The 20812-nt window shown below is 40.1% G+C and overlaps 1 protein-coding gene across 4 annotated transcripts in view; it reads right to left on the bottom strand.

Moving 5' to 3' along the window:
• dmd (dystrophin) overlaps positions 1-20812 on the bottom strand; it is a 237000-nt gene that overhangs the window by 119819 nt on the left and 96369 nt on the right. For all 4 annotated transcript variants that reach the window (XM_080851393.1, XM_080851392.1, XM_080851395.1 and 1 more), the window contains exons 25-36: positions 20171-20326; positions 19875-20045; positions 18547-18729; positions 18240-18374; positions 16485-16637; positions 4507-4668; positions 4113-4223; positions 3496-3669; positions 2776-2931; positions 2513-2683; positions 1592-1771; positions 1024-1146 (exon numbers count right to left, since the gene is read on the bottom strand). In XM_080851393.1, coding sequence (XP_080707519.1) covers positions 1024-1146; positions 1592-1771; positions 2513-2683; positions 2776-2931; positions 3496-3669; positions 4113-4223; positions 4507-4668; positions 16485-16637; positions 18240-18374; positions 18547-18729; positions 19875-20045; positions 20171-20326 — 1875 coding nt within the window. The remainder of the gene's footprint in view (positions 1-1023; positions 1147-1591; positions 1772-2512; positions 2684-2775; positions 2932-3495; positions 3670-4112; positions 4224-4506; positions 4669-16484; positions 16638-18239; positions 18375-18546; positions 18730-19874; positions 20046-20170; positions 20327-20812) is intronic.

Here is a 20812-nt window from a genome sequence, read left to right on the forward strand (position 1 = left end):
AGGTGTGAACTCAGGTACTACCGCTTTTGACCGGATCACCCAGGACATCTGTAAAAAGCAGGTGTGTCCCTATGTCTGGTTCAAAACATTCCCAGCTTGTCTGAATTACTGTACTGTTACTGATGGTACCTGTGGTATGGTATGGTTTTTGACTTTTTGAGTATATAATCTAGAAAAATATCCTACTCACTGATATTTTGATGTATCAATCAGATTAATTATTGACCTAAAGTGGAATGCAAACAATCCTTGACATTAATAGCAAACAACAGATACTTCAATGGACTTTATTTAATGAATAACATATTTTCTTTATTCCTGATAAACCGAACTTACTTAGGTAGACCAACAACTGCAGTAAGCACTGATCAAATATTGCTAGCTTACTAGCTCTTATGTCACCCAAAACCCATCTCCTTATAGTTAATGCAATTTTTTTCTGTAGAGTATCTAGTAGCTGAATAACATATTGTTATGACAGTTACAGTATGGATAGAACTATTTTACAAATTACCTTCGGGTATTTGTGCAAGCGTTTCTGAAATTCTGGAATTTCGAACTTTCAAATGAGGTGATAGGTCTAAAACCTCAACTTGGACTTGTTTATAGACATAACATCCAACTACAAATACAGCCCAAAACATTGATGATAAGTCCACATCAAAAGTGTGCAAAAAAGTTTTTCTAAAGGTTGCAATTCAAATCCATCCATTATGGCTGCCGCTGAGTTATTTTACTCTTTAAGAAATATATATTTTTCTCTGATGATCTTAGCTGAATCACAGGTATTCTAATATACAGGTATTTGTGAGGCAACTATTTGGCATTATTTATTTTTCGAAAACTTCCCCTTGCCTGGAAATTGCTATTTTTGAATACCATGACTTTTCATGACCGTAAGAACCCCGGGCATGCCTGAAGAGAAAGACACCGATTGTAATGATACACGCACAGCTCAAAAGGTATACACAGCCACATTTTAAACAGTGAACATGTTTATATACATGCCACAGCCCAACACACCGTAAATAGATGCTCATCACCACCCTGCAGCTCTGACTCATCCATTTGTTTCTCAGCTTGCTCCATCCAAGCAGTGATCTCTGCCATGTTTCCCTCCAGAACAGCCATCTGTCTCTGGTAGTCCTGAGGAGAAAAAATGTGGGTAATATTACCTAAACACATATCAACTGTTCAATGCAGGTCTCTATCCATTGAAAAAGTGAACAAAAAGAAAAAAAGAAAGAAGAACAAACAAAAAACACTCTTTTGGTCCTGCAAATGGACTGTTATATGTACCATCATGTGTAAGAGAGCATGAAGGTGGGGAATGGAGTAGTTTTGTAGCACCATATGTACATTGCAATATGTCTGGACACAACTATGGGGAATTTTGTTTATATGTGGATTGGGAACATTGTAAACCAACCAAATGTCTTGACCGTGAATGTGGAAAGTCAGTTTTGTTAGTAATGACGCAAAATGTAATTTAGTGTACAAAGTTGTCCCTAAACTGTAGCCGATGAAGTCATGTGGCTCATTAAAACTATAACCTCGAGTGACCTGTACACATATCTCCTGTGAACCCTACCTGTAGCAGATGAAGCCACTCCTCACTGCGTGATGTGACAGCAATCCAGTTGCAGTTAAGCAGGCTGACCTTGTCCTCCACCAGGCACTCCTGATCCTTTAACACAGTCTTCAGAGCCTCTGCCAGCTCACGCACCACAGCCAGCTGGGGCTGCTTCCTCTCTGTCTCGTCATGGGTTGCCTGCACATGCAAACACACAAAGATTCAGGTCTCCTCGAATCTGTTCTATGCTGTGGAAGTATCCTGAAAGAACAAATATTCAAAACAATTATAGCCTGGCTCTGACCTTAGTCAAACAGTTAACTTTATGTTTATAATATCAATTCAAACAATGCTTGTAAGAGCTGTGGCTGATCACTTCAGGGCCCAGGTGGAGGGCAGGAGCCTATTTTACACAATTAATCCTAAACTTTCATCAAATGTCCTGATTATGGATATAATGTTGTTTTTAATGGTGTTTTTTTAATGAGCATTCTTACCAGGCATTCGGTTGACAAGTTTTAAATGTTCTGCTTATTTAGAAATGTTGCCGGTCAAAACCCATAAACAAATGCAGAAATGACTTATGCACTGCCATGCTGAAAATGATGGGTTCCGTTTAAGTCATTTGGAGTGGTGCTACTGTTTGTGTATGGCAAAACTGTTACACTCCAACACAATTCTAAAAAAAAAAATGCTATACTGGCAAGCTAACCTGTTTTTATTAATCAATAACGTCTTTCTTGTTCCTTCCAAACTGCTCTCATCACCTTGTCACTCGCATTTTACACTTACATAGTTGTTTGCATGTGATGGAGAAATACAGATGATAAATGCGCACAGGTTTATCACAAAGTAATGAATACATAATGACTTCTTCAGCATACTGCCAGCAGCCCTACATCTACAGTAGTGTGCTCGTGTGTATTTAAATAGTTGTACCTTCGCCCAGGCCAATTCTGCTTCCAGGTCTCTGGGCATCCCATCCACAGCTGAGCGATGTGTAAGCTCAGCATCTGTGGCTGCCAGCCACTCCGTTAGGCAGTTCAACTCCTTACGCAGTTTCCTTGACAACTTCAGACTCTTCTCAAGCCCTTGCTTTCCTTCCGTCACCTGTCAATCAATTCACCACATAACTTCATTTAAATGGAACAATGGACGTTTGACTTCAAGCTGTGTGATTTCCAACAGTGCTGCTCACTGACCTGTGCTCCCAGCTGGTTGTACAGCAGCTTGAGGGCTGTAAGGCGTTCATCAAGTTCTTTGGGTTTCTCCGTCTGCTGCCGCTGCACCACCTGCCGCCCTGCCTTAATCACTCCTTCCACCTCTCCTTTCACCTCACTCAGACTTTTATACAGCTTCTACAGAAAAGAGAAGAGTGGAGAACATAGTCTTAGGAGTGTTATGCAGAGGATGTTTTCGGTTAACTGTAACCCTTTACAAAGTATAACAGTTTTTGCATAGCCCAGGTTTTAACTACTTTTTCTATTTTGCTTTTTAATCACTGGAAAGTTGTTGAGTGGACAACTTAAGTGAAAATATAAGCCAGACTAGTGGGATTGCTCACCAGTAGTAGAGGATCACTAACAGTAACTGCAATGATCATACATGGGAATAAAATCAGTGCACAGGAAATAGCATCAGAATTGTGTTGCACAAACTAGCACAAACTAGCAAGAACAAGAATATAGAAGAGTTTGTAACAGTGCATGTCTTCAATGGCATACTATTAACTAGTTGTATTGCCTCAATCCACTTCTAAGGTACACAAAAGTTTCACCACTTTACGCAATAGGTTAATCAGAAATCAAAGCACAACGGATTGAATGCCATGTCTTGTGCCAGGACATGTGTTTGAATGCCAGTGTATATTTTGCCCACTGTTACTCATCACCCTGTAGTGTTGATCCATCCTCAGTTCTCACCATGCACTCATCAAGTTGTGCTTGCAACACGTCCTGTTCCATGCTGCGGACTGCAAAAACACCAGACTGTGCCTTGACCGCGGCAAGGGCATTCTCACATTCCCGGAGTCTTTGGTCAAAGTTGGCTGGCTTCTGGAACAACCTAAATTTTGCGTTTACCTCATGAAGCTTTTTCTGCAAGAGAAAAACAGCAAGGATAGTTGATGACATCGAAAGAAGCATTATCATTTACCATTACATAATTTATAATTTACCATTTGAACATCAGATTGATTACAGTGCATCCATTTTAATCAGTATGTGTGCTCCCTAGGAAAGAAACCTTTCTGTGTTGTTGCTCTACCAGTTGAACTACAGGAACACCTGCACAGCTTACCTTTTTGAAATTGATTACTATTAAATGCACTTGTAATATTTTACTTGAATCTTTAGCCATTTGACTGACATGGCCATGCCATACAAATCTGTTCATATCCTGTCATCTTCAAATCATCTTAAATATAATCTGTAGATATTCCTTACTATTTTCTAAGTGTGTAAGGATGAGCTTGTGTGTTCTGCTCAAATATGGCAAACATGCATGACTACGATAATTTGTGTTGGCTCAATCCACTTACATATGTGGCGTCCAGGTGTCCTTTAATGCACTCAGAGAACTCTGCATCTTTCAGCCTCATCTCCATGTCATTCAGAGTGACCTCATGCCCTGCCAGGTCTGTCTGGATTTTCTGTAGGAAGAAAGCTCTTTAGCCTGATATTCTTTAAAATATGTTTAACCTTTATGGCCATATTGCAGTTTGTACGTTTTTTGCTAGTGGACAAGTGCATCACTTGCATGCATCTGCAAACAATTACTGAAAGGACACGTAAAACATCTATGAAGAAAAAGGCTGGAAAGGACATTTTGTCAATCCTGTCTGTTTATATTTTGTGTATGTATTTGTGTGTGGGGGACAACATGCGTGTACTAAGCAGGTATCAAAACAACTATCAATTGAACATCGTACACACCTGGGCTTCCTGTGGGATCTGTGCAGCATCAATATGATCGCTGAGGTAAGCAGTAAGGTGTCGGTCCGTGGTGTTAAGAGAATCATTGATTCTTTGCAGAGTCTTATCATTTTCCTGGGCCCACTGAATACGGCGTTCAAGCTCCTGCTGACGATATACACTCTAATAACAGAAATTAAATATTTTAGGGCCAAACAAGATCACATTACACATGTAAAGTAATAGCAAGGCACCAAAAATGTAGTCAGTCCAAACCCAATGTTGGCACGAGTCAAAAGCCCCCTCCCCACAGACACACACATACAAACATAAAGTCCTTCCCAGGGCTAGTGTCTTATCCTACAAAGCAATACAAATACACTGACAGTTCACACACTGCTACTCCTTACACATTCCTGTTGCAAATATAATCAGTGTATTACCTTAAATGTGTGGTACCTCATGTTTCTGTAGTAACTGAGTACTGTTACTCGACAACTTATAAAAACAAGATCTGCTCAATGACCAGTGCAGGGCTTCCTCTCTGCTGTACAGTTACATCATCCCTCTACTTGACAGAACAACCAACCAAAAGCCTAACCACCCCGCCCCACACTCACACACATACAAACACATACAGAAACAAATGCTTACAGAGTAATCCTCAGGTTAACAATCTTTATTTAGCTCGGATAATCATCAGCTCTTTTCACAGACAACCCAACAAATCCAGATAAGCCACAAATGCACACACATACGCACATACACACACACAGGGTTCTATTCAGTGATTTCCCCCCTTCAAAGGGAAAAATCTTACTATTCTGAAGAAAGGCATTTATAAGAATAGTTTGTTACACACACAAAGGTAATACAAATCTGCACTTTTTTAACTTTATAACACCACAAACACAATAACTTCCGTCAACAGTATTAACTTTTGCCTACCTCAATCGTAATAACCAATTTCCCGCCAATGTCATAATTATTATTTTTGCAGGAAGTTATTATGTTTTCGGGATGATCTAATTTCCAGACTATACCAAATGTAATAAATGACTAACCTAGTGAAACTTTACCTGTCGTAAAAGCATGCTTTTGCAAATCTTCAGCATCTAATAAAATATCCTTAAAATACAATGCCTCACAATACAATTAGTTTATTTAATGTTTAGAACAGGGGTACTCAATAGGCGGACCGCGGTCCGGATCCGGACCCAAACGCAATACAATTCGGTCCGTTGGTCAGGCAGGTTGTGTGTGTCAATGGCAACAACGCGAGCAGATCGATTTGTGAACGGTATGTGTTTCTCAGTAAATGAAAATCATGGTGTGCTCAAAACGCGAAAAAAAACTAAAAGTTGATTCCAAAAATCGCGATTTAAGAAAGAGTGGACTGACAAGTATGCATTTGTGCTGCCTGTGGGGAGCACAAAACCGATGTGTTTAATCTACAGCGAGACGGTTGTCCTTGTCAAAAGTGGTAACGTAATAATTCACTATGAAACAAAGCATGCACACTTCGAACTAAATTACCCCCAGAACTCAGGTTAGGGCCAGAAACCATCTGCAATCATCATACCAAGCAACATGCAGTGTAATTGTTAGATCAGCCACACAACAAGAGCATGCATACCTCAACATAATGAGTCTGTCTTTTCAACCATGAATATGGTGAAAAACAAATACAGGAGCACACCCACTAATGAACACTTACATCAGTGCCTCCGCCTGGCCCTCACACCTTTTATGCCCAAATTTAAAGCACAAAAAAGGTGTCACCTTTCACATAAATAAGGCCAGACCACATCACCTTTGGTGCATAGTTTGAACGTTTTTGTTGGAGTTATGTTTTTAGATTTCTGATCCGGACCCTGGATTGAACGGACATTTGGCGAGTGGACCTTTTGGGTTTCTAATTGAGTACCCCTGGTTTAGAATAACTAGTTCTAAACCTGATTGTTCAAATCCTTGATTGTGATTGGCTAAAAGCCGTTGTAAAATCCAGCATTACCTTACAATTTGACCTGATTACATTCCATATTACTGCGCAGCGAATGGCAAGGCATTCATATAGCGCATTTCATACCCAGTGTTCCATCTGGCTGTTGCGTTGCTTCAAGGGTTGCGTGGCAACGATTTATTTAGGAACTATCATTTTTAGTGGCGGAAGAATGACGGTTTATCATTAAACTATTGTTTCTTAAATTGAATTGTCTTTATTTATGAAACCATATCAATTATGTGTAGTAACAGGTTTAGAAAAGCAATAAGCCCCGCGAGTCCGTGCTTTGCGCTGATTTTAGAACAGGTAAGGGGGTTTAACGGCACTCCGCTTCGCGTCGTGCCTAACAACTCCCTTACCTGTTCTAAAATCAGCGCAAAGCACGGCCTCTTGGGGCTTATTGCTTAATTGTGTGTTGTGTGAACTATGTCCAGATTTGATTTGGGGCCAAGCAGCCCAATTCAGAAGTCACCTATTGTGACTGTCAAAATTGTAATAATTGACATACAAAGTACATAACTACAGGATAACATTCTGCAGCTTAGCCAGAATGGACTGAAATGTCTGAATGTATTGTGTGTCTAATAATCATACAGAGAGTTCTAACTTGTATTGGGGAATTCATCACTCCTGGGACTGGGGTGTTCGATTGCAGCAAGATTGAACCAGACAAGAGCCACCAGCATAAGGCAGTTCAGCCTGAGCAGCACTAGATAGGTTGGTACTATCTGATTCTCTTACATTATTAGTAGTGCATCATTTTTCACCATGTCATATGGTACATTTTCTCTTTCAAAAGACCAATCTCCTCTGGTGTCCACCGGAGGGCGCCACCACCATAGGCTCAATTTGTGTTCCATAGTGACGTTGTCCTCCTAGACAAGTCAGGTGTGGTATAAGTGATATCAAGGTTGGTGTTGATTTTGAATGTCTATACTGAATCATGGCACTTGACAATGGGAATATGGAAGTCAATCCCAAAAAATAGTCTCTGAGTGGAAATTGGTGTAAAAATGTACATGGTGGTGTATATATCGTAGCACTGGGTTAGACATGGCAAGAAGCATCCATGACTGAGGGTGTGGTTTATTCTAATTAACGGATCAACTTTCCTGCCTTAGATTTTCCCCCAAGGAAACAGCAAGAATTCTGGCTCACAATGACCAGTTATGTGCCCAAGAAGCACACAGATAAGTCCTCATTAGGTCTAACAAGGTACACCTGATCTCAACTGGTGACGTTTATAAAAGAAACGTGTCCAAAGAATCATACTTCACACCTTCAACCTCACCACCATGGGCAAGACCAAAGAGTTGTCCAAGGACGTCAGAGATAAGATTGTAGACCTGCACATGGCTGGAATGGGCCACAAAACCATTGGCAAGCAGCTTGGTGAGAAGCAGACAACTATTGGTGCGATTATTCGTAAATGGAAGCAACACCAAACAAATGATAATCGCTCTAGGTCTGGGGCTCCATGCAAGATATCCCCTCGTGCGGTATAAGTGATCATTCGAAAGGTGCAGAATAACCCCAGAACTACACAGGGGGAGCTTGTGAATGATCTCAAGGCAGCTGGGACCACAGTCACCAAGAAAACCATTGGCAACCCACCATGCCGTAATTTTTTGAAGTACTGCAGTACTCGCAAGGTCCCCCTGCTCAAGGAAGCGCATGTAAAGGGCCATCTGAAGTTTGCCATTGCACACTTGAATGATTCTAAGGAGGATTGGGAGACAGAATGTGGTCAGATGATACCAAAATCAAGCTCTTTGGCATCAACTCGACTTGCCGTGTTTGACAGGGGGGGGAATGCTGAATATGACCCCAAGAGTACATCATACCCACCATCAAGCATGGAGGTGGAAACATTATGCTTTGGGGCTGTTTCTCTGCCAAGGGTACAGGACGACTCCACCGCATCAAGGGGACTATGGATGGGGCCATGTAACGTGGAATATTGGGCTTGAACCTCATTCCCTCATTCCCTCCCATTGAAAACGCAACTTTAAAGATTTGGAGAGGATCTGCAAAGAGGAGTGGACCAAAATCCCTCCTGAGATGTGTGTAAACCTGGTGACCAACTACAAGAAACGTCTGACGTCTGTGCTTGCCAACAAGGGTTATTCCATCAAGTACTAAGTCATTTTTGTCAGTCAGTTTTGCTAGGGGTTCAAATACTTATTTTTTGCATCAAATGCAGCTAAAGTCATAAATGTTATAAAATGCATTTTTCTGGATTTCTTTGTTGATATTCTGTTTCTCACTGTTAATATACAGTGCCACTTTAAAGTATGTGAACCCCTTGACCACTTAGGAGTTTTCTGTTGTTTTACCATGATTTTTCATTTTTTTCATCACCAATTTTCCATAGAAAGAATGTCAGGTTTATGTTTATCATTTGCATGTACTTTTTTTAGAGGGAATTGTTTGAGTAGCCAAAAGACTACATGAAACATGGAATTAGTCCATTTCAAAAGTAAGTGAACCCCCAGCTGAATTTGTAAAGTCAAGAAGGTAACAGATTCAGTGAAACTTATTTGGGTGCTTAATTAGTCAACTAGAAAATGCATTTCCTGAAGGAAATACCAGTGCATGAAATGCAAAAGTTAAGAAAGAACGAATAAAAGAAAAGTGAAAGAAGGAAGGAAGAAAGGAAAGAACAGTAAAAGAAGGAAAGAAGAGTTGAAGAAGGAAAGAAGAAAGGAAAGAAGAGTGAAGAAAGGAAAGAAGAGTGGAAGAAAGAAAGAAGAAGGGGTGAAGAAAGGAAAGAAGAGTGAAGAAAGGAAATTAGAGTGGAAGAAGGAAAGAAGAGTGGAAGAAGGAAAGAAGAGTGGAAGAAGGGAAGAAGAGCCGAAGAAGATAAGAAGAAAAGAAAGAAGAGTGAAAGAAGGAAAGAAGAAAAGAAAAAGGGAAGAAGAGTGGAAGAAGGGAAGAAGAAAGGAAAGAAGAGTGGAAGAAGGAAAGAAGAAAGTAAAGAAGAGTAGAAAGAAGGAAATAAAGGAAAGAAGAGAGGAAGAAACAAAGTAAGGAAAGAAGAGTGAACAAGAGTGGCTCTGGGTAAAGACAGTAAAGAGAGAGTGAAAATATTGAAAGAAGGAGAAAAAAGAGTGAAGCAGAGAGATGGAGTGTGAGAGAAAGTAGAGTGAGAGTGATAGAGAGAAAAAAAAGTAGAGTATGGAAGGTGTCTATTAATATTCCTAGTTATACAGTTAAATTGAGAGGGACAGAGAGAGAAGAGGACCCTTGGAGGCTTGCCGCAGCTGTCAGTGAAGCACAGGTGCAAGCCAGTTTAATTACCCTATTATGATGTCATAATGGCCCAATGTAAGTCAATGGGAAAATTTAGATTCGTTTTTCTTTAATAACTTAAAAAGTATAAAGTTTAGAAAAGTGAAAAATACATAGCATAAGTGTCCTTTACAAGACCTACGCGACAAAGTTTGAATGAAGTTTCTACGTTAAGCGGTTCGAGCTGAATTAATCGCAGAAAAAGGTAACAAGAATAAGAAGAAGAAGAAGAGGAAGAAAATGCCTAGGAATAACAATACAGGGCATTTCATGCACTGTAATTAAGCAAACCGATCATCTGAGACATCCTTAGGGAAAGGTTTGGGCAACACAGATTAAAAGAGGGAGGAAACCAACCAAACTACTGTAGTGCCAAGGTGTACCCACACAGATCAACAATGCCGAGAGGAAACGAGATATCCGAGAACATCAGGAAGAAGGTTCTGACAGCCCATCAGTCTTGGGAAAGCTATAAGACCATCTCCAAAAGATTCCAGCTCCATCCATCCATCCATCCAAGACAAATAATTTAGAAATGGAGGGCATTCAACATGACCGCATATCTGCCTAGAAGTGGACGCCCATCAAGACCATCACCAAGAAGCACCAGAAGAAGAATAAACCAGGTAAAAGTCAACCCACACATCACCTCTAAAGAGTTTCAGACCTCTCTGGCAGCATCTGGGGTAAATGTACATGGGAAGACGAAAATTGAATAGACATGACATTCATGATCGGGTTGCTAGAAGGAAGCCTCTGCTCTCAAGAAAGAACAAAACTGCCCGTTTCAACTTTGCCCGAGAGCACTTGGATAAACCAAAGGCCTTCTGGAAGTCCCTTCTTTAAACAGATGCGTCCGAGATAGAATTATTTTGTCACGATCAAAACCAACAATTTTCGTCTGATTGTAGACCCATGTACATTTACCCCAGATGCTGCCAGAGAGGTCCGAAACTCTTTAGAGGTGATGTGTGGGTTGACTTTTACCTGATTTATTCTTCTTCTGGTGCTTCTTGGTGATGGTCTTGATGGGTGTCCACTTCTAGGCAGAGATGCGGTCATGTTGAATACCCTCCATTTCAAAATTATTTGTCTTGGATGGATGGATGGAGCTGGAATCTTTTGGAGATGGTCTTATAGCTTTCCCAAGACTGATGGGCTGTCAGTACCTTCTTCCTGATGTTCTCGGATATCTCGTTTCCTCTCGGCATTGTTGATCTGTGTGGGTACACCTTGGCACTACAGTAGTTTGGTTGGTTTCCTCTCTCTTTTAATCTGTATGGCCCAAACCTTTCCCTAAGGATGTCTCAGATGATCGGTTTGCTCAATTGACTAATTATTCACCCAAATAAGTTTCACTGAATCTGTTACCTGCTTGACTTTATCAATTCAGCTGGGGGTTCATTTACTTTTGAAATGGACTAATTCCATGTTTCATGTAGTTTTTCAGCTTCTCAAACAATTTCCTCTAAACAAGTACATGCAAATGATAAACATAAACCTGACATTTCATCTATGGAAAATTGGTGATAAAAAAATTAAAAATCATGGTAAAACAACAGAAAACGCTTAAGTCCTCAAGGGGTTCACATACTTTCAAGTGGCACTGTACACCTACCATTACAATTATAGGTCACACATTTCTTGCAAGTGGCCAAACTTGCGTAATCGGTAGGGGTTCAAATACTTATTTTCCCCACTGTATGTGACATGGAATATTACGGATTTTGACTCCCAATAGCACAGAATAATAATTACAAGTCCATTATACTGATGTGCAGTGAGAGTGAGAGACTGCCACATTCGCACTTTGCAGCTCACAATGTCTATGTACCAGTTTTAGGCTACTAGTCAATGATGTTTCAATACTGAGCATCACTGAACAACCTCTTTTATTTCAAATGATATGGGGTGCAATTGTCTTTTTTTTGCACTATTGTAACTATAGGCCTATAACTATATATAAACAGTATAATAGCGCTTTTGGCTGATAAAAAACACAACCTACATTTAGGTGATTCCCTTCTATCTCAGTAGGCCTACGTCCTTCTTCCAAGCAAAAGACTACAGGTGCTGGCAACACCTAAACCATTATCATACGCTCTGCTTGCCTGGTATTCTCGCTGTATACCACATTTGCAGATTAATTTCAGTTCGATTCCGTTTTAAAAGCTACATTGTGACACACAACGTCAGCTTCAACGGGTTTTTGCCAGTGTAAATGGCCAAACTTCATGAAATGTAATATTCACAATGGCACATTGAAAATATGTACCAGTTTGGAACTATGTACCAGCCACAATGTGTCACTCCGATACACCACAACACTCCCCCCCTGTAGCTCCTGCATGGTTAGGCCCATCTTCAAACGTTTAGTTGTACTGTATATTAACATCCACTATTACAATAATTGTAAAAGCATTTTTGGTCGCATGCCAAATGTCATCACTTTTTTTCAATAGGGGGCACTACAAAGCTGCATTGTGGTTTCTACAAGGTTTAATATTCTACAACAAGCTGAAATACACTTTTACCTCTGTTGGTTTGGTATGGTTTAGTCCATATTCTTTTTTGCCCTTAAATTCTTTCACATCAAGCAAATATAGATACTCACAAACACTTGTGTTCCATCAAAAAGCTTTACTATTTCCTCTCCTTTATAAATGAGTAAGACACTGACCACACCACTACACATCCTTGAGGCTTTCATACAGTGTTATGACTGGAACTCATATAAGCCTTTTATCTTTCAAGAGTATTATGTCATTATACTATAATTACTGCCATCACATGACCGTAAGTCAGCTAAAGGGCATCTGTGAGTGTTTCTGTGTGTGTTGATTTTAATATAATAGTGATGCTTGAAGTACTCTACTACTCTAATAGACTGCTTTATGTACTTTAGAAAAACATAGTCCTCTAGACAATTTATGAATCAGTAATTCCATTTTTTCATATAGCATTTCCAGAGCTTACATAAACACTAGCCTCATTATATCAGCATAGTTCACTAAGATATACTTAAATGCAGGGCTGGACTGGCAATCTGGCATACCGGGCGTTTTCCCGGTGGGCCGAGGTGCAATATGGGCCGAGAGTCCCAAATTTATAATTTTTTATTAAATTTGTTTTAATTTTTTTTAATTTTTTTTCACATATAATGGTCTGACCGGCTGGCCCACGAAAGTGGTTCATGAGCGGCCCTATTGACACTGGGCTGGCCCAATCACATCCCCTGGGCTGACCCAACACCAACCCCTTTTGGTTTGGACCTGCCTACATAATGCATTAGGACGGGAAACAAACTCAGAGTGGCCCATGGCCTTGACATGCTTGACAAGCGCATGCTAGTCTGCGGCCCATTGGCTGTCTTCTTTAGTGACAAGGGGCTCGTCCAATCATATCAACAAACATCTTCTACCTTTGGCTTGGGCGGTGCACAGAAACGCACGTTTCGTTAGAATCCTCCAGTCCAAAATGGAGAGAAAGCGAAAAGAGGGTGCGGAGAAACTGCGAGATAAGAAGAGGCTTGCTTTTCAAGCCTACACTGCCAAATGTGCCAAAATATCGGAAATGTTTGCCACGGCAGGGCCATCATCAGGTACCGTGGATGAAAGTGATACTGGTGGCGACAGCCAGGGAGATACGATACAACGACCTACGGTAAGCTTACTGATCATGAATTAAAACGTCTCTAAAATATGTTTGACTTAGGACCTATGTTCTATGGCCAAGTTCGTTTGCATTGTAAATACAAGACAAGTCTGTAGCTGTTGCTAGCCCTCAGCCTACTCTACTCTGAAACAGCCAGCCGTTAGCCTACACTCTATGTTGTGTGTTTGAGTGGTGGGCTAGCCCCTTAGCCTATTGGTGCGCGGTGCCATGTCAATGTTCCGAAAGCCCAGTATTCCCAAACCCTGGTATTCCGAAAATATGCCAATTTGTCCAGATAGCGAATTATGACAGCCCGTTATACGCTCCAGTTTGCCCCCCGAAGTTCAGGGGCGTGGTACAAACGTTAGTGCCACCTCATCAAGCGCGTTTCCTACAGGAGGAAATAGACTCCCTTCTAGGAAAGGGAGCAATACAGTCTGTACCTCTCGTAGACGAGAACAGGGGGTTCTTCAGTCGCTATTTTCTGGTTCCAAAAAAGGACGGAAAATATCGAACGATCTTAAACCTCCGTATTCTGAACAAAGCTTTAAAGTGTATGATGTATATTGTATTGTATTGAATTTAGATTAATTAAGACCACCACCTTAACACACAAACTCTTGTTGAACTCATAAAGTAGTAGGTTCAGTGACGTGCGGTGAGACAGCTGTCTTCTGTAGCTTCTGCGAGCCCATGAATCAATGTTTCGTTGGAATCATGATGTAACGTTGTTGTAGCGGGAATACAGCAATGCTATTTTCTAATTGGCAGGGCATATGATTCTAGACTTCGCTGAAGCGACTGAAACGGTGAATTTTGATCACATTCAGCGAAAGTTAACAGGTAAAACGGGAGAAAAATAGGGCGTCTTTAGGCCGTCCTGCCTAAAAGTAGGGCGTCCCATTTCTTCTTATTTTTTTGTAGACTATAGGGCAGACGCCCTGCTAGCTAAAAGCCTGGTTGGTGTGTAGACATTCGAGAGACCAAAGGGTGTGTTATCGAATTAAGTGGGCCGGTCTGGTTCAAAATGCCCGGGCCGATTTTTTGTCCCAGTCCAGCCCTGCTTAAATGTATTAAGGTAACTTTTTATTTTTAATAAAACAAGACTATCAATAATGTTTTACTTTGCGATGGATCAGCCATTATGGCATCTGGCTGGAAAAAATTGTTTGTTTTTTCTAAATAAAGGTTTTAAACTCACACAAGGATTAAATCCTTTTTACATTGTCATTCGAAAATGACCAGCCTTCACTTTAGAACAAGGAACCTGTTTTAAAGGAATACTTAAATATTCAGAGTTCATTAAGAGTGACTGTGTCTAGTCATAGTGGACCATTTTCATGATTTCAGTCTGATCACTTTAGAGCAGGGAATATGCTTAAGCAATATAGCACGAGTGGGAGTGGGGTAGGTAAGGGATAATCCCACAGGTGGTGTTCGGCCGTAGCCACCGAGGCCGCAGGATTATCTATATTGGGATTATCTATATTGCTTTTATAAAACAATTCTACCGTCAACAAATTAACATTTCAACACAAAGTTATTGATTAAAAATGGTTTATTTCGCCATTGTTTCTCCGCAACAAAAAATAGTTCCATTGTCAACGTCTTGGTTTGGAATTTAATGAATTTTGAATTAACGGTTATCATCAACGCGAATATTTCATCGCGGAGTGATTTATTATTAGCTGTGAAAAGTCCCGTAACTGTTGGTATGTTGACTAATAACCTATAGAATAGATAATGGAACGTCTCTCGTCCAAACAGAAACAGCAAAATTACTCGATAGAACCCAATTGTTTTATAATGTTATATATTATTATTATACGGCTCTTCAGAACGTTCCAAAAAGCCCCATTGATTTGAATCCCCAACGTTCGCAGGTACTTATTTTCATATAATGACCTGCATATAATGACCGCTGTGCTGTCAATGGCAACAGGTTTTGTGCTTCTGATATAGGTCTTTCGTATCATTCCGCAAGTATTGAGTCCGGTAACTTATCAATGGAGTTTCAGCAGACGGTTGAGCAGCTGTGTTCTAAAGAATGTTCAACGTCTTTGAAGTTCAACGTCTTTGGCGAACTATTTCTCTGCTTTTTAACACTACGTATAGTAACAAATACATTGTAAAAAGACACACTGTGTTAAGTTATTTTTTTGTTTTGGCAAGTTGCCGTATAATAAGCGGGATAATGTATAGAACGCAGTTCCTTATCGGAAAATAAGTCCCTTCAGGGGGAAGCAAGACACCTCCGCTTCGCGTCGGTGTCCGGTTCACCCTGTCGGGACTTATTTTCCGATAAGGACCTGCGTTCTATACATTATCCCTTACGTAATGATATACTATGTAGGTTTCACTTATTGAAGATCAATCATTGCTCTTGAGCCAGTTTCCACTTTAGAACAGAGGCCTTGCCCCCCCCCCCCCAGTCACCACTAGCAACCTGGGTGAGTACAATTACCATTACTGCCCCTCAGTCACTGCTAGCAACCTGGGTGAGTACAATGAACATTACTGAATTCTGTGTTTTAGGAGCCTACGAATTTTCTATTTTTATTCTCATTATATTTCAGTGAGCTTAGGTTGAGACCAACTCGTTTTTTTTTTAAGATGTTCCAAGAATAAACTAAATATTCATTGAGAATAAGAAATTGGAAATTGGACATATTTTCCCTAAACTAATGTGTTACCACTATGAGTCCTACTTCAATCTCAATATTTCTATTTCTCTACCATGACATTCTCCTGAAGGTTTCTTCCTGTTTGCTACTGCTGGTTCATGTTTGTGTGCGTGCCTTTGGGGGGTTTAGACTTCAAGTTCTCTATAGCACCTTCACTTCATATAAGCATCTGTTACATGAGGGAATATAAAAGTTACCTTTTGAAAAAGTATTGTCGTTGACATTGACATCTATTTTGATTGTCCCTTCTACAGAGTATACTCAGTTCAAAACCTACTAGACTTGTTATGTTTTCCCTATCCAATACTTTTTCAAAAGGTAATTTTAGTTTTTAACATTAAAAAAAAACAAATGCAAAAGTGTACCCTCTGCATCAACTCATCCCAGCGGGTGTTGAAAGCCTCCAGTTTGTGTGCGATGAGTTCATCCATAACCCCGCCATCTATCAGTGTCTGAGATAGCTCTTGGATCTGTGTGCGTCCCTCTTCTGGGTGATCCCGCACAAATAGCTCCAGACCCTATCATATTTGCATAGAAGGAAACAAAAAAATGGTTATATATAAAACTGAAAATATACTGAGGCACAAACACATACATAATTCTGTGGTCCAGTCATCCACACACAAACACTTCTTTACCCTTACATACGATATGATAATTGATTAATTCCTACTGTAAATCCTACACATATAATTAAAAAGGATCAAGACTGTTTGCATTTATCATATTAATATCATAAAGGTGGTGCTCAAACATTAGAATCCCATTTCTGATATATCACATGATATACTGTATACTTAAGCAATATAGCACGAGTGGGAGTGGGGTAGGTAAGGGATAATCCCACGGGTGGTGTTCGGCCGTAGCCACCGAGGCCGCAGGCCGAGTGGCGTAGGCAACAACACCGTGGGATTATCCCTTACCTACCCCACTCCCACGAATGCTATATTGCTTTTATAAAACAATTCTACTGTCAACAAATTAACATTTCAACACAAGGTTATTGATTAAAAATGGTTTATTTCGCCATTGTTTCTCCGCAACAAAAAATAATTCCATTGTCAACGTCTTGGTTTGGAATTTTAAGAATTTTGAATTAACGGTTATCATCAACGCGAATATTTCATCGCGGAGTGATTTATTATTAGCTGTGAAAAGTCCCGTAACTGTTGGTATGTTGACGAATAACCTATAGCATGGAACGTCTCTCGTCCAATCAGAAACAGCAAAATTATGCGATAGAACCCAATTGTTTTATAAAGTTTATATATACACATCATATTGCACTATGTTGCTGACATTGATGAAGTGGCCATATGACTTGACATTCTCTTAGGGTGCCTAAGGGGATCAGGGTTCATATCCTAGTTCATTCCTCATCTGGGTTTGTCAGCCTGATGGCTGTGATAGCATTCTTCCCCATCATCACAACCCATAGTTATATATACATTAATAAGGCATCCACCTACTGTAGACTCCACTATGGAGAGCTGCTGCAGTTTATTCACCTGATCTACCTCTTTAAGGACTCAAAGGTACAATCTAATACAGTTTTTGTCAAATTACTCCTCGTGGTCCTCTAGTTGCTGTTCTGTTTGTGCACTAAAAACTCTCTTATAGAGCCACGACTGTGTAAAAACATCAAAATGACTCTCTTACAGAGCCACGACTGTGTACAAACATCAAAATGACTCTGACTGACCTATATGCTATTTCAAACCAATCAATATGTTGCTTCAGGAACACCAAAGAGAGAAGTGCAATTAGACAGGCTGTTGAGCACAAATATTAACAACCTTTTGCTGAAATTGTAGACTGTACCTTTAAAACAGCATCACCGAAACACTGTTGCTGATGTTCTAGTGCTGTTTAATGACATAAGTCAAAGGGAATGGGCCCACAAGAAACCCTACCATTCAAAAGAGGTCATGGTGTCTATGAATATTGTGTCTATGTAGCCATTAAAGCTTCCTATACAGTTTAGAAACCTGATAGAGAACAGCATTTGAATAAACTGTTTGAATGTGAACGAGTCAAGATTATATGTTAAGGCTACACTGGTTGTGTGTGTATTGGTATTTATGGTGTGGGGGGGGGGGGGGGGGGGGGGGGGTGCATACCTCCAGTGCCTCTGTAAGCTCTTCCACTCCTCCTTCAATGTTCTCCAGCTCATCCAGTTTCTTCTCCAGCTCATCCAGCCAGCTATTCTCCTGCTGCAAGTATGCCAGAAGCTCACACCAGCAGGCCCATACTTCCTGAAATAGAAGATGTCATGTATGTACATCAATAATAACATATATACCAAACAAGCACACATTAACATTTGTGGGTAACATTAAAAGTCATTTAAAAACAATTATTATAAAAATATATATATATTTTAAATTACACTGAGACCAAAGTAAATAGAAGGCAAAGTATTGGCACCTGTAATGTCTTGCTTTTGCCATTAAGGCGACTGCACAGATGCTGGTAGTTTCCTGTCAGGACGTCCAACTCTGCCTTCAAGGAGTCATGGGCAACTGGAGGAGCTTTAGCAATAAAGCTGTTCACATTGTCTGTCAACAAGTTCACCTTCTGTTCCTTCTGATTCACTTCCTCTTGCGCCCTCTAACGGAGGAAACATAAAGTTGACAAGAGTGGCTGAACAAAATGCAGATTAATAATAGATTCCAGCATAATTGATCTCATTTTGAGGCTTGCCTTGCAGTTTGGAAAAGTGTTTATGTTAAGATAGGGAGGGGTGTTAAAATTCCCCTCTGTTATTCAGATTCATGGCCATAAGTCTTCCCATTCTTACTTTTTGACATCACAATGACAAGGTCATAAATATTAGATGGACTTGTATTTCCCTCCCCCTTTTTTTTAAAGCACACACTAACCAAAAAGCTAGAGGATTGTGAGAAGCAATTTGTTGGATTTTACAAAAAAAATATTGGAATACCAACATGGACTGTAGGTCAGTAAAATGATCAATAATTATCAATATCAGTTGATTATTATTATGTTGTCAATGTTTTCGGCTTCATCGCCCTTTCCTACAGAGTATGAATTCAACATAGGCCTGCAGAGAAGGCCTTAGTCGACGTTTCAAACCGACCGTATCCCCTCACAGAAATACAACAATCTGATTGACTCATCACAATGATGTGTCTGTCAATCGTTAGATATCAGTCTATTTAACGTGATCAAGCTGGCCTCCTGACCTTTTTGTAATCAATGGGATTTAATCAAGGTATTCATTCAGTGTGATTAAATCAAGGTCAAAGTCCTAATTAGCAATCACCCACTCAAAACTGATACATACCTCCAGAAACACCCATTCCCTCCTACATCCCATTTACCTGTGTATAAAAGACTTGACCCTCTGTTTAGTATGTTGAAAGAAACCTATCGTGTACCATGCGATCAGATTGTCCTGTCACGCTGGAATAAACATATTTCTACTCCTGGACACTTTCCCAAGTTTCCTGATTATCTGCAAACCTGACCTCGGATCCAAGACTCATTTACAGACTTCTTTCACAATCAAAATGAGATTGTCCTTTCCCACCCTTAATAGTGATAGAAGATGAAAACCCAAATAAATGCATTTACCACCTTAAAAATCAGCATCCCAAATACCATATTCTGCATAACCTCCACCCCATTCACCAGTGGTATGATTTGTGTATCTGTGTGTATATAGCACACATATAGTGAGGGTCAACACTTTCGTTTGATCAGAAGTTTGTAGAATACTACGACAGACTGACCTTCAACTCTTCCACGCCTTTGTGTAACTCTTCGGGGCTCTTGTACTGAAAGTCCCTCTCCAAATAGTCCTCTTCTGCTTGTGTGATCCATTCCTGCATCTCCTGCATCTCCTTCCGTAGGCTCACGGTCCTATCAAGACCCCCTTTAAGAGCAGACTTCTTTGCATATGCCTAAAACACAGATTAGAGGCATACCTCAATATATGGACAAAAATATTTAAAAATTCTAACAAATCAAAGGTTATGCTTGAGTAGTATATCTGTAGTAAAACATGGGTACACCCGTCATATTTTACCTGTTTGCAAATGTTCTCCCACTGTGTGTTCAGCTCATCCAGTTCTTTCTGAAGTTTAGCAGCAAACGGAGGTTCTGCCTCCTTCTTCAGGGCCTGGCCCACCTCATTAATGCCGTTCACACTTGGCTGGATGGTTTGGATGTCATTTACCAATGCCTAGTTGAAAAATAAAAAATAAATACAAATAACTAAAGATGCATTAGATTCAAGTGATTTTTTTTTCCTGCTACAAAAACTAAAATGATGGAAGGCCCAGCCATGAAGCTCATGGTCCTTTGTTGCTTATATGGTTGTGAGTTAACAAAAAGGGAAAACCACTCAAAAATCCAATATCCACTTTCATGCATGCCTCCAAGTTGGACTTCAGCTAGTTCAATGATCTCTACCACAGTAACACAAGTCTGTATACATTAACCCCAGCTAAATGAGTGAGATTTAAGTTAGGGAGCTAATGTTTTTGGCAGGTATAACCCTGCGTCCCTGAAACTATATTTAATATTTACATAGCAGCATACCTCCCCGGCACTTCCCAGCTGATTAGCTAGCCACAAGTTAAATCAACAAGCTAAAGTATAACCAGTTGAAGAATATTTGTGGTTCACATACTATACTTTCAACTCATTTATCTTTTATCACATTCAC

Source organism: Sprattus sprattus, assembly GCF_963457725.1.
Source record: "Sprattus sprattus genome assembly, chromosome: 14".
Lineage (NCBI taxonomy): Eukaryota > Metazoa > Chordata > Actinopteri > Clupeiformes > Clupeidae > Sprattus > Sprattus sprattus.